We start from the raw sequence: 14,467 nt of genomic DNA, 5'->3' as shown, positions 1-14,467 counted from the left end.
ATTCATACTTCCCTAATATTAAAAGTAACGGCATCAAGACTTTAAACTAAAACAGTAAAAATTGATTGACATACTGTAAAACAGTTACAAGCCAAGTAGGAGTAGGAATCCTTGTTACCTGAGGACCCCAGGCTATTATGTTCATTAACATATAGAATAAAGATTTGGCGGAATGACAGGCTGAGCGCGGCCCAGTTGTCATACGTTGTATGACCCGCCGCGCACGAAGTGCGCGGCTCCCCCTGTATCGTCAGTGAAACGACCGTGGGGGTCGCAACGTGATACAAGCGGCCCAGTAAGCCACTGCAAGCGCAAGCAGCAAGGGCTCTGGATAGAGCTTACTGGGCGGCACTCAGCCTGTCATTCCGCCGAATTTTTATTCGGGCTGAGTGAATTACGACCTCCATCGCCCTGAAAAAAGTGCGAATTCTTATTGGATGTTAGAGCGCACATGACTAGCATTTATGTGATAGTTCAGAACTAATTACAGTTGCGCAAAAGATCACGTGCACGCCAACTACCAATAAAAAAGAAGTGACGTACGCGCTACAAGAGCCGCGCGCTGAGTTAGACTGTAAAATTTGATTAATTGATTGTAAAATCGCATAAACGCGGCTATTTGCGCGTTTTAAAGGGTTCAAATACGCCAGGCTATGTTTATGAACATAATAACCTGGGGTCCCCAGGTTTACCTGGAGTCCCCAGGTTTACCTGGGGACCTCAGGCTATCATGTTTATAAACAATAGAGATTCGGCATTTCGGCGGAATGACAGGCTGAGTGCGGGCCAGTATGCAGTAAGATACAATAAAATTCAAAGAGTTTAAATAAAATTCAAATATTTGAAATAAATGGGACTTTTTCGTTAATTCTGCCACAATTTCCACACGTCCGGATTTTTAGAAACGCCACCCCCGGTAACTGTAATGTCAATGTGTAAGTCTTTTTTATATAGGTTTACTGAATACTGGGCGGCGCTCACAGCTCAGCTCAGCCTGTCATTCCGCCAAATTTTCATAAAAATAATAGCCTGGGGTCCTTAGGTAAATATAAATATGTTGTAGTTTTAGTTTTACTCCGCTTACTGCATATTAGTCTGCAGTCACACTGTTATGTATTGTATTGCGATGCACTACTGGGCCGCGCCGCGCACAATATTTCTACTCGCAACCGTAGATCGGCGCAAAATGCACTGCACTGGGCCTCGCCGATCTGTGAAGGATTGGCATCGTGAATCAAGTTATGGTTAAGTTAATACAAAATGCAATTGTATTAACTTTTTCTACTTTCGATTTACTGTATGTTTGATGTTAAATTTTACTCGCCGTAAATTTAATGCTTTTAATTAATTCTCCTTTATTTTTTGTAACGCATTTTATGGATAGTTGTCAAATTTCTTTTATTCTTTTGTCACAGAGTAGTTTTACTGTATACGTAATTAGATCATTTCTTAAAACATAATGTATCATTTAGAAAGTGTCAGGTGGTTACCACTTAAAGTTAAATCTTTCAGGATAAGCGGAACAGCGTCACACGGAGTAACAGCGCGGCGGAGGTAGTAGTAACAACTACTCCTGGTAGCAAAGCAATGGGATATAATCCTGAGACCGTCGGGGTAAGGAGGACCTCGACTAAAGGGTAGGTAACCCCTCACCTCACCTCACCTCACCTCACCTCACCTCACCTCACCTCACCTCACCTCACCTCACCTCACCTCACCTCACCTCACCTCACCTCACCTCACCTCACCTCACCTCACCTCACCTCACCTCACCTCACCTCACCTCACCTCACCTCTGCACCTCACCTCTGCACCTCACCTCACCTCACCTCACCTCACCTCACCTCACCTCACCTCACCTCACCTCACCTCACCTCACCTCACCTCACCTCACCTCACCTCACCTCACCTCACCTCACCTCACCTCACCTCACCTCACCTCAGACTATATACCTTACTGACATGAGGACCTCAGGCTTTTGTGTTAATAAGAAATGGCGCGGCGGAATGACAGGCTGAGAGCCGCCCAGTAAAGGGACACCCCACACCTTGTATAGTTCGGTTTTACTTGTATGTTGTAGGTTTATTATTATATAACCTACCAAGACGCGCGCTGAGTTGAAATAATTTGAAAAAAACATTTAAAGAGTGTCACCTGTTAAGGTTTTACTGATGTCAATTTACAACTTAATTTAATTTAAATGCAGACTTAATTTTGTCCACAAATTATTCGTCGGGAATGGATCGAAAATAAACACGAATTTTCTATTGAACAAATTGTAAAACAATTTCGTCTATAAACTTAAAGCAAATAAATAACCGTTTTCGAGTATATGCTATTATCTAAAACTATCAGATATATTTAAATTTAATACAAGTTTAAGCTTTTTGTTCGCTATAATAAAACCTCGATTAAAAACAATTCCTGACCCACTCCAGCAAAGACTTCAACATACAACTATATTGCTCTGTCAGTAGGAACTTGAGGCTAACTATCAACCTTGAAGACTTATGTTTAAACTTATGGACACACTTACAATTACATGTAAAACTATTATAATCTATAATTTTCAATATAAAATTCAGCAATACGAAAATAAATTCATCAAGAATTGAAACTCAGAGTCAATTGTACAGCTTTAAGAAATCGAAAAGGTTGTGGGATTTTCACTGTCTTTAGATTTAGTCGATTTGTCCGATCCGAGATACGCTCAACTTCGGGTCAAACAGGTCACCAGACCTTGTAAGCAGGTGACAACATGGGCACGTGACAACATGGCGAGCAAGTTTATTTTAAGATCTCTCTCATCGCCAACTCTAGCTTCTCTTCTTCCTAGGTTTGATCTGCTCGCTTCTCGTCCACATCTCCTCCTCCTCCATGTAATCGGAGAAGTTGTTGAAGAAGGTTATAATGTCGTCACGTGGTGTGATGTTGTACGGCACTGCCTGGCTTGTTCGTACGACGTTCATGAACGTGTAGGTCAGGTGACGCTTTGTGAAGTTGACGTGACCGCTCTCCAGTTTGTCTGGGTTTCCTGCAAGCAAACTGGGTTAGACTCAAAATAATCCTTACAACATTGTTGATTAAACGAGTGTTTATAGTATTACTGTTGATCAGTCCAAATGTTGTATTAAAAGTTGAAAGTAAGAAGAGAAATAAGTACCATGAATTAGGAAAGTAAGATCTGCCATGCAGAGCCCCAGATAAGCAATAAGAGGAGGAGTGGCTGACTTCAGAGCACTTCTCAGGTTCTTGTATGACTCTGAACTATCCATCAGTGTTTGAGAGTTATCGAGGATCTGCGGGAGGGATTATTAGTCAACTGATCTATTATATAATTGAAAATATATGCGCAATATGCCCGCTTGAAGCATGGTAAATCTGAAGTGTAAATGTATGAGATTTGAAACACACAAATTTCCTCTACTTACTTTTTCTTGCTTGCTGGATAAGTTGACTACTCGTCGAACAGCAGTTTTGCAGAGAGCTGCAAACAGCGCAAAGGCAGAGGAGAAGTTATTTAGTTTTATCAGGTGCTCCATCACGGAGAGGAGACGTCTGTAAACTCGCTGTCTCTCATCCTGGGGGTATATTGGTCAATTTACATCGAATTTTGAATATTTTTTAGTTGAAATATTTAGTTGTAGAGTGGATTTTTCTAGTCTTAGTAGCTGTTTAAATGAGGGGCAGGAGTATAAATACAGAAATAAACAAACCTTGGTTTCTCTGCGGAGCACAAGAGAAGAAGCCCAGAAACTGACGGAGTTGAAATGGTTTACGAAGGAGCACATATTTGGGGAGGTGGTCTCGGAGGGAGCCTTGACGTATTTCAATATTTCACACAACTGAAAGAGAGGAAGGGTTTACATTTTAATTTAACTGTCAATTCTTAATTTCTGTGCTAAATTATTAGATTCATTTTAGATGGTTGTAAACTTTTTTCAAGATCAGTTGCACTTTGATATATCCCACCAAAAATGATAGATCACAAACTAAGCTTACTTTGATTTTGGAGAACTTGTCAAAGTCTATCTGTGTCATCTGATGGGCGATGTCTCTAGGTTTGACCTTAAGAAAGAAGGTCCAGTTCAGGTGTTCGGAGGATATGGAGGTTGCTGGACTGTACATGACGTCACATTTGTGCTCCTGCAGGAATGTTGATTTAGTAACAAATATAAGAAATATTCGTGAAATTGTGCGGATGTAACTTATAAAGCTTTGTTAGGAGTGATAAATATACGAATTGTTTTCTGTAATTGTTCTTTTAAGTAAAAGTTTCCCAATTTTATAAACATTTACTGCATTCAGGTCCCATGGTCTACCTATTAAACTACATTCTGAATTCTGATCTATACTTCCAGATTATATCGACCTTTTAATGTAATTCTATTGCACTTAAGAGCTGGTAGCTGGTGTGGTATGATATTACAAATACTTGTTGGTTGCATGTGCGTTATGATATCTCCTACTTCTACAGCTACTACTACTACTATTTAACTATTAGTAATAAACTACTCTGACTACCGGTAGTTTAGCAGCTGCGCAATAAAGATTTATAACTTTGTGGGTGGTCTACTGACTAGCTGGGTGGTCTACTAGTTGTCGGTATTTCAGAATTTATAACGAAAGAAAATCTGATGTTTTTAATAATAGTTCACAATTTTACGTCATTCTTACGTCAATCTGGCCAAAGCTAAAGGGCAGTCAAAAGTTATAAATCCTTGAGAGCAGCCAATATTGTAAGTACCACTACTAGTGCTACAGCTGATGATAACTATAGTGAAGGTTGACATGACAAGTGGCGACTTTAATATCTATTACAGACAAATGCAATTTTCTAGAACGCTCATGTCATTGGATTTTAAATATGACTATATGACATTTAGCTAATTTCCATTTGGGATTTGAAGTCAACTGCTACTTGCTAGGATCAGAAAAATATTCAACTACTAAAATGCTACCATGACTACTATGCTACCATGACTACTATGCTACTACAGATTCCGTAACTACTTTAATACTATAACCACTTTAACTGCACTATCTAACTTACTGCTAAGAACAAGAAATAATATTACTACTGGTGAAAATACTGGTGAAAATACTGAGACAAATCTGACTGCTATTCGTACTAGGGATCGATCATTTTATTGAAAACTACAAATATTGAAAACTACAAATATATGTAGAAGTAGCGGTTGCTATAATATCAAGAAGTTAGAAATGTCAGTAGAAATATTAACTTACCCTGCAGTATTGGAATTGGGTGAGCAACGTGTTTTGAAGAGTCAGAGCCAAGGACATTTGCTTATCTTCAAACAATATCTGAGAGGAAGTCAAGGTTAGCAATCTGTCTTAAAGAGAATGTGTGAAATTTATTATATTATAACCCCATTATAATATTTTTGGGCAAAAAATTCAAAATATATACTTCGAATTAAATCCCCAATCTTCGAAATGTTCCCTTATTCTCGACAAATCTGGAATCACCGTAATACGATAAATTAACACTAATTAATTAATTAAACAATAAGTAATTACCTTAACAAATTCAGTAGCGACATCGATCATGGGCTTCGTAAGGTACATCCAAACGTTGGATAGAACATCGTTAAATAGCTTCACACAAGTTTCAGCAAGTTTGGTGTTTGTTTGAGCGTAAAACTGGTACCTGGTTTGGATATGTGAGTCAGGTGACGAGATAAAAATCAGAACAGCAAGAATGTGTTTAAAACAGAGTATCAGTAATGGAAATGTTGTCGAAAGTGTAAAAACAGGTACGTGGAATACTGAAAGGAAGTAAAGAATGTTACCTTTTCATGCACTTTTTCAGTATATCATCAGTAGTAGTAAAAGTAGAGTGGGTGAATATAATGGTCTGGACGAACTCGGCGTCCCGGTAGATAGTCGCTTCAGCGATCAGGGCGTCCACTGTTCCTCCCTTAATGTAGGAGTGCATGGAGTCTGAGGAAGAGAGGTTTAAGAAGATTGGAATTTGATCACTGCTAATGTAATGTTGAAGGTAAGTTGTTGACTTTTACAATGTAGTCAGATAAAATAAAAACAGAAAATGTGAGCTGAAACCAAAAGTAAGACTCACCACCCTGCTTGGCAGGTCCGTAGTTGTACATGAGCTCCGGTGCTGGATCCACCTCAAACAGGATCCCGGTTCTCTCGTCAGCATCTACCTCTGTACTGTCCACGGTTTCAGTGGTTTCTGCGATGGTGCGGATAGGAGGTCTGGGTGGGGTGATGGGGCGGGTGGGGGGTGGTGGGACTTGGTAGGTAGCTGGGGGAGCCTGTGCTTCATCTCGGTGGTACGTGTGGTAGATGCTCTCTTTCAGCTCCTGTTCGTGGTAATTGGGTTCTTGAAGGGACATCTTTAGGTACTCTTCGTCGATTTCAAAGGACGGCGCGTAGCGGTCCATCATCCGTGTGTAGTTTTTAGCTGAAATGAGTTAAAGGTTAGATGAATTATTTTACGTTATATAGATTTAATAATAGATAGGATGAAAATGTCAGTACACATCCTGGTAATCAAGGAAATAAACTAAAAATAAATCTCTATAATACCCCTTTAATTAATACCTTTCTTGTTTTGAGCTAAGGAACCGAAAGTGTTTAACATAGCAATGAGCTGCTTGGAAATGCTTCTTCGTCTATCAGTAGCATGCATGTTTGTGGCTAAATTCTGACCAAAAATACTGATTATCGTATGATGTACACTTCAGATGTTTATTCAAATTATGAAAAAACTGTGGAATATCGAGTGGTTCGCTTAAATAATACGAACTAAAAATGGACAACAATTGCACCGGTGGCAACCTTTTGCTGCACCGGCGGCAACCTTTTGCCACTGTAAATCAGATTTTTTTAAAGGATCATCAGCAACAACGGCACGAAAATGTCCAAGCTGTTCAATTTTATCAAAGCAGACAGAGACAAACTAATTGTAACGCAACAACATGACTTCTTGAAAAGTAATAAATTCTGGTGGACGTAATTTATACCCTTTAAATACCCGAGGAAGCAGCTAGTGAGTGGGTTTAAAGTATACTTTATATAATAATATATACAAAATCATATATATACGCTATTTAGAGATGGTTAAACAGTTTAAGATGCGCCAGATATTGGATAGAGATAACTGTTGAAGAACATTATGGAAGCAAGTAAATCTGGAGCATTGGGTGCTTATAATTTTAAAGAGACCGAGAGATTGGCAGGAAACTGCAGACAACTCTTAACCATCTTAACTGGTATGTGCCATTTTTTGAAAATTAAGAGACATATCACAGGGGAAAGCATTATAACTGCAAGCAAGTTACAACATAATTTGTCTGGTGTTTTGAGGGTTGTACAAGATCTGCCCAGGAAGACATTTAAAGATTCGGGTGGCGCAGTCAAATAACATTAAAAATCTCAGAAAGCAATTCAATCCATTTTAAGATTTTCTGCAAAAGCTGAAACACGCCTATTTTGGAATCTCATAGATTGCACGTACTTTTCCTTGACAGGAAGGTTGATTTTTTAAATTAAAAAATAGGATTCAGCTAACTTGGGAAATCATACGTATTCAAGACAAACATGATGGGAGTTTGGAAGAGAGTCAGAATTGAACACGATTGTAACAAACAACAAAGTTGACTGAGGTACGTAGCACGATGAAGCCAATCTTAAAACTCGCTTACGAAAGCGAAAAGAAGATTTCAAAATGGATATAATTCTTATTTTGAGTAGTTGTGGCAAAAAAAAACATCAGAGGAAAGACCGGCGCCCAACACATGAGAACATATGACCGATATTACGTGTTTTGGTGTCTTGTTGCTGAGGTGTTTTCTAGAAGGATAACATGATTTAAAAGTAGTATGGCAGTAGAACTTCTACATACCTGAAGAATAATTGACTAGATATTATATAATAGTTATTATCATTAGGTATCAGTTATTTTGAACGGCCCCTCTCCTATTCAGTATGAGCGCCAAATATTACCATCGCTCAATGACGATGGGAAACCTAACTACCAAGAGAAGCCGAGAGTAAATGTGCAGACTGCATCACTGCATCGAGCGTTGTATTAAGTTGGCACTAAGAAAAGAAATTAAGAGAAACATGATTTGAACACGATTGTACTAAGCGGTAACTAATGTATAAAGTACAGTAAGAAACGGTATTCTGCTTGAAGGCTGTTTCAGTGTTTGAGATGTGGCAAATAAAATTGAAACCAAAAAAGTGAAAAAACCGCAACATTTTAACGCAATTAAAGCGAGTATATTATTACTACTGTGATGCGGAAAAGTCGCAACAATTCATAGGAAAAATACTTCCGCCATGTAGACCGAATTGTATTCGGCTTTCCGGCAACGTTGAGAATATTAATTCAACTTAAAATTACTGTGAATAGTTATGTTTGCATGAAAAATTAAAAATAGCCCGCTAAAATCAATTATTCGATTGAGAGAATTAATTCGAGATGTCCCAGTTAAATATTTTGCAAGCTTTGCACTAGTAGTATCTGCGACGAAAATAGCAACGAAACGAAAATCACGTTGTGTGCAATAAAAACATGTTTGTGAATATGACTCGCTCATTTTAGACACAAAGCGTACGGGGGGCAACTCTAAAAGGTCAGATTGAACTGTGGTAAGTCAGACCTAAAATATCCTCGATTTAAGATCCCCCGACGACTTTAAAGCGAGCTTGGCTAGAGCATGTGTGTTATAAACTGAACATTAATAACACTAATAAGTTAGATCGACAAGAAAATGAATTGGACTGGTGTGAGCCTCCGAGGGACCAGTAACCAGTGACCGGTAAATTTACCGGAAACAATAAGACTCACGCATCTGAAGCCCTGAAAATGATAACCTCCCTCAGATGGCTGAATATTGGGAGGCTAAGTGAAGTCTCGTGCTGCTAGAGGCGAAGATGACGTCATCAAATATTCTGATTAATCTCAAGCAAGCTGAAAACACGTGCACACCAGCGTTTTAACAAGTTGCCGATTGAATGATGGGAGGTACAATGGTTGCAATACCACGTGGTACAGATCGCTCCGATTGAACTGAGCCTGTTAAGATAACAGTGAACAATCAGGTTAATCACTTTCTGAGATATGGGCGGGGCTGGTAAGTCACAAGTTGAGGTTGAGGTTATCAATGTTTTTTGGCATGAACACAATTATAAATACCACAACAACTCGCGTCCTCAACCCCCACCCATGACAAAAGATAACAGATAAGGAACCTGCTTATAAAGCTTATGTAATCGAATAATAAGGTTCTCCTACCGCAAAATACAACCATTCCCGAAATACCGAAATGCCATGTTAGAATGCTTACTAACTGCGTCATGCCTTGAAAAGGGATCCTTGCTAGAAAGCAATTTGAGATTTGTACTCTTGAGTGTGATGCATCAAGGAAAATTTAAGAATTAACGAGGTCCCCAGGAACTTGATCTTCTGGTCAGTCATAATTTTACATTCTCAGAACTAAGGAGAATATCCGTGACGTCATCATCGGTGACTTGTGATTGTTGGAATGGGGCGATATCACGGTTACTCTTACTGAGCGGTGGTATTTAAAATCCCACGAATATCTTAAATATTTTAAATATCTTAAAGTAAAGAGTATCTTTAATCTGACACTCGTTTAAAATAGTGACTTCCACCCCTGAGAAATTACCACAATATAACGGGTTAAATACAGCTGTAAGGAAGCAAATTATAAGGTAGTGAGGAAGTTAGCACCACCCTTCGAAGGTGGAGTATAGGGTACTCTTAATAGACTCTTTAAATAATTCCTTAACTTAGAAAACCTGCAGCTTGCAACATACTTGCAGGAAGTGACTAACACTATTTCCAATTCGATAAAAATTGGATAGAAGTTGAGAAAACCGAAGCTGTTCTCGACTTCTATCCAATTTTTATCCATTCACCATATTTTAGCCTTTAGGTGACAAAAATTATGTGATCCTGTAAATATTCTGATCTTTACTGCAATTAAACAAATGAAGTGCATTAAATATGCAGCAGCCAGCAAATCGTGCAATTTTGCAACCGCTGGAATATAGTGAATTAGTGGAGAGTGGAAAAATTGCACAACTTTAAACATTTAACAAAACCATATTATTTCACTAACAGTAGTTAATAAAATGTAAAATTTCAAAATGGAAAATTAACAAATACGTCACGTGTTAAATACGTCATACAAGGCGTGAACTATATTAAAATTAAGTCTGAGATATTGTTGGATTAAGATCTCCAAACTAATTGTCAATGGCATTTTCCAAAGAAAGAGTTGTGACGAATATTTGCACTTTGAAGTATGAAACTAAGAAAAATACCATTTCTATTAGTAATCACTATGTGAGTTCTATGTTTAATGTTTATATTATTATAATGTCGTGTGTAATGTTAAAACACGTGCAGCACGCGTAGAAATTCTATGTACGGTAATAACAACGTGGTATGAATCAAGTAAAAACAAAGAAAAAGAGGAAGTTACAGTCCAAGATCTGCGCACTTTCAAGGATTAATACAACAGTTTAAATGCTGTAATACTAATGTTGATAACAAATCACTGGTTGAACAGATGGGATCCATCTTGAGTAACGGCCACAAATAAATACCATACAATCCTTAGCTCAAAAGTCACATTTATTTAACAACTTTCGAGTCTGTAGTAACTATGTTCCCAAATCTTTCTCAAGGCTGTTAAAATGACGTCGAATATTGCCGGGTTTTAAAAAGAAGCTCTGGCACGAAACACTGCATGGCCGGGGTACATAGTTAAAGTTAAGGTGAGCACGTCCTGAACAATATTAGCAAGTGGTTATCAGGTGATAAGCACGTGGTTATCACTTGATAAGCACGTGGTTGTACGTGACATATTTTGTAAGCTCCCCGCCGCTATGATCACGTTATTAAACCGACTGGTGAAACGAGCACAGGAGTTGAGAGAACACGAGTATTGTCATCGGCAAACTTCCAATACCGGGTCAAATTCCGCGAATTCCAAAGGCAATATCACGCATCACTGGGTCCTAAATTTCGACGGGAAACATTTTTGGCAGCTAGTTCTGCTTGTAACACTTAGGCAATGTGAAAGTAAGTAGGTCACTTTGGTGACTTAATAACTGGTGTGGATATTAATGACTGGTGACGTGAAAAGGAGATTGTAAATTTTAAAACTGTTAAAAAACTGTTAATTGTCGGTTGTTTCAGAGGAACAGCCGACAAAAAGTTATTTTTCGTCGATATTTCGACAAGTGACAACGGAGTTACGGAAGTCTTCACCAGATATTTCCATTCTCAAGGTACGAAAGATTGAATATAACGATTTTAGCGACTTAATAAATGAGCTTTATTCTAAAATCTTATAAAGAAGTAGTGAAAGTGGGACAAATTGAGAGGCATGTTTAAATGAAAAATTCCACATTTGCCATTAGAAATACCAATCTTTTCGTAATTATCTTACTATATAATTATATAATTATAAATAGTTTTAAAAGTGATCTTCGGGGACGAGCTAGAGGATTGTCTAGGAACGAAATGATCTTTAATTAGCTTAGATCAACTGTACATTAATAAATCTGCAGTTAAGTATATAACAGTAGCAGACTTGGTATTAAAGATTTAAGTGGAATTTAATAGCAAATAATTGGTGGGAAGGCTTAAATCAAAAATAAAAATAAAAATAGAATATAGTCCAAAAGACAATGATCGGATGAGCCAGAGATTTCATTTTCTGTAGAAGTATGACAAATTGAGTATAACGATTTTAGCAACTTAATGTAATAATTAATAAGACTAATTCTAAGATTTTATAATGACAGTCCGGACAAATGTGGAACCTAAATGAAATATTTTTAAATTTTCCATTAGCAATATCAATCTTTATTAAGTAACTATTTTGGTTCGATGAATTTGTGATCACTGATTGAATTAATTTCTTAGAGATCAGCTCACTATTACTGAATCAGAATTCAGACTGGAAAAATATCTAAATAGAGTTTGGTAATGTAATATCAATAAGTTGTTGCAACATATTTGAAGGGAATCTGATTAAAAGTAACAAGAATTGCGCCCGTTGTTTTGTTTTGGCGGACGCTAGATTTCCATTTCACATTTACTATAAATTTAAGTATAAGCTCCAATCAGCTCCCTTCAATCTTCATGATAATAATATTGATAAATTATGCATCAAATACGGGAAACACTTGAAATTCAGTTCAATTGCCGTAGAACTTAACTTGTATCTGTAATTCAAGAAATTATCAGCAAAGGTAAACTATACTCGTGTACACATCAATACACTATGCGTGCCACGTACAAATTGGGCGTATTACCTAATAGTAATATTATACATTACATGCATCATATACATTTAAACACAGTCGCGCCGCGCATTCATAGATCACAGGCTATCTATACATCACATCTCCGCAAGCAATCCTCGCGCGCGCGCAACTTTTTCGTTGCATGGTAACGGACGGAATGACATCATATTCAGACCCGCCTACTGCTATCTCCAAAATCCACGTTTTTCTGCAAAAACCTCCATTCGTAACCTTTCACTATTGCCTTTTTTCAAAAGGGTGAAAAGGAAAAAATCCTCATGAAATTGTTTACTCTCGTCCAAAGGAGGCGCTAATTTCTGGAAAGATAAACCAGTAACTGTGGCAATATTGTAATCACAAATATCACAGAACTAATAAGTGCGAATTCTCGACAGATTCCCTCAAAGAAAAGATTGTTACAAAGACCTGCTAAGTGGTAACCTGGTAACCTGGTAACCATTGGATAAGTGAGCACTATTTTTTCGGACACGTGACAACGGTAAACCAATCAGCGTCCAGATCCTGTATTAGGTTTATTGCCTATAGCCTGACGAGCCTCAGAGCTACCACCCACCTTTCTACCAAAAACACGATTTTCGAGCAATTTCACCGGAGTCACAAAGGTTCGGGCAGGATCGTCCGTCGTGGCTCCAGCTCAACGACCGATCAGGTAATATTCAGATTACTTCTCCTAAGTCAATGAAAATGAGGAACTTGGTCATTTTTAATTTTTACCGTTTACCCAGGCCTTTACCTCGATTCTAAAGTTCTAAGGACATGTTTTAAGATTTTTAAATTTTATCTAGATTTGAAGCACAGTTCCCCTTCACCACAGTTCCTGGAGACCATTGCCCAATGAAATCAAAGAACCAGATAATAAATGTTAAACCAGCGCGAGTTGTCAAAACTTTAATGAGAGATATTATATTTATAAGGACTTCTTATTGAGAAGGCAGGGTCTGAGGGTCAAGTCTAATAATTCTTGCAGGCAATAGCTTGCAAGTGAATTTAAACTTTATTGAATCTTATTTGAAGGAATATAGCATCAACGGTATTACTTATTAGGCACTTGGCCAACTTGGCACGGTATTAGGCACTTGACCAACCCAAATTGACAGACTTAGTGGAACTAATAATTGTCAAACTCCGATTTACCGCGCAGAACAGGCAGGGTATGGGTGAAAGGAAACTGCCGCCCTAAATCAGAGTTTGTGGTCAATTGGGGTTTGAATTGTTCACAAAATGTACCATGTTCAGTCCAATGTGGCGAAAGAAAATGGCCGCAGTAAATTGAGGTTTGCGATAATATCCATTATTTAATATATAATATCTACGATCTAGGAATGATTTATATTTATAGTGTGGGCAGTCGATCTTTAAGAACCGACTCAGATGAATAATTGCACCAAGGAATCGTCTGGGAATTTAAGTAGTATTACGATTACTGATTATCTTTCAACTATATGGATAATATATCGGCCAGCTATTACTAAACCAGACTAGGTTATAAATATTAAAGTGGAGTTTGATTATTTAATAGCAACAACTTATAATTTAAATGCGTCCAATGAACTCGAAGAACCTGATAATGATCACCAGTCGTAGAAAATAATGTTTTATGATGATCGCTGATATCTTATAATTATGTTCACATAAATTATTTTTCAACAGGCAACAGCTTACGAGTTTAGTTGGAGAGCTGTTGCATAAACGGACAGGCACTTAATATTACGACTTGGGAAGGTGCGGTCTGGCGGTGTGCCAAGAATGAGTTTAACCTTTTAACACGTGATAGTATGAATAAGTACTCTGAATTAAATCTAATATGCCGAGTTAAGTTTCAAAAACTTAAATAATTTATGGAGATTTCAAAGCATCACACTAACTGATTACAATTATGAAAAACGACACTGATTTTCGGATAACGAGTGATAACTCTCAGACATGCACAATAACATGCAGAGGAAGGATGACTCAATGAACGTCATGTCAACTGTATAGTTCATTTGGTCCTTATTTGGAAGAGACTTGGGGCTGGTTAAAAATCGGAGATAAAGAACAAAATCAAATGATTAAACACAGGTTAAACCAAGTGAGTGGAAAGAAATACATGTATAATAAAAAAGA

The 14,467-nt window shown here is 37.7% G+C and overlaps 3 protein-coding genes across 4 annotated transcripts in view; 2 read left to right on the top strand and 1 right to left on the bottom strand.

Annotated features, from left to right (window-relative positions):
- The window catches only part of LOC134820374 (large ribosomal subunit protein eL33-like), a 95,599-nt gene that overhangs the window by 18,867 nt on the left and 62,265 nt on the right, over positions 1-14,467 (top strand). The gene's annotated exons all lie outside the window — the stretch shown is intronic.
- The window catches only part of LOC134820373 (dihydropteridine reductase-like), a 95,140-nt gene that overhangs the window by 18,861 nt on the left and 61,812 nt on the right, over positions 1-14,467 (top strand). The window lies entirely within an intron of this gene.
- LOC134820370 (guanine nucleotide-releasing factor 2-like) overlaps positions 2,262-14,467 on the bottom strand; it is a 53,235-nt gene continuing 41,029 nt past the window's right edge. Inside the window, exons 16-24 of one of the 2 annotated variants that reach the window (XM_063830736.1) lie at positions 6,102-6,449; positions 5,815-5,965; positions 5,543-5,672; positions 5,249-5,326; positions 4,004-4,147; positions 3,718-3,846; positions 3,433-3,582; positions 3,165-3,300; positions 2,262-3,035 (exon numbers count right to left, since the gene is read on the bottom strand). In XM_063830736.1, coding sequence (XP_063686806.1) covers positions 2,818-3,035; positions 3,165-3,300; positions 3,433-3,582; positions 3,718-3,846; positions 4,004-4,147; positions 5,249-5,326; positions 5,543-5,672; positions 5,815-5,965; positions 6,102-6,449 — 1,484 coding nt within the window. In that variant the 3' untranslated portion in view covers positions 2,262-2,817. The remainder of the gene's footprint in view (positions 3,036-3,164; positions 3,301-3,432; positions 3,583-3,717; positions 3,847-4,003; positions 4,148-5,248; positions 5,327-5,542; positions 5,673-5,814; positions 5,966-6,101; positions 6,450-14,467) is intronic. The other variant, XM_063830738.1, reaches the window with a different exon arrangement.

The sequence above is a fragment of the Bolinopsis microptera genome, chromosome 9 (assembly GCF_026151205.1).
Source record: "Bolinopsis microptera isolate Bmic1 chromosome 9, MBARI_Bmic_1.0, whole genome shotgun sequence".
Taxonomy (NCBI): domain Eukaryota; kingdom Metazoa; phylum Ctenophora; class Tentaculata; order Lobata; family Bolinopsidae; genus Bolinopsis; species Bolinopsis microptera.
Note: the sequence above shows the minus strand (reverse complement) of the source record. Positions and strands in the feature narration are given on the sequence as shown.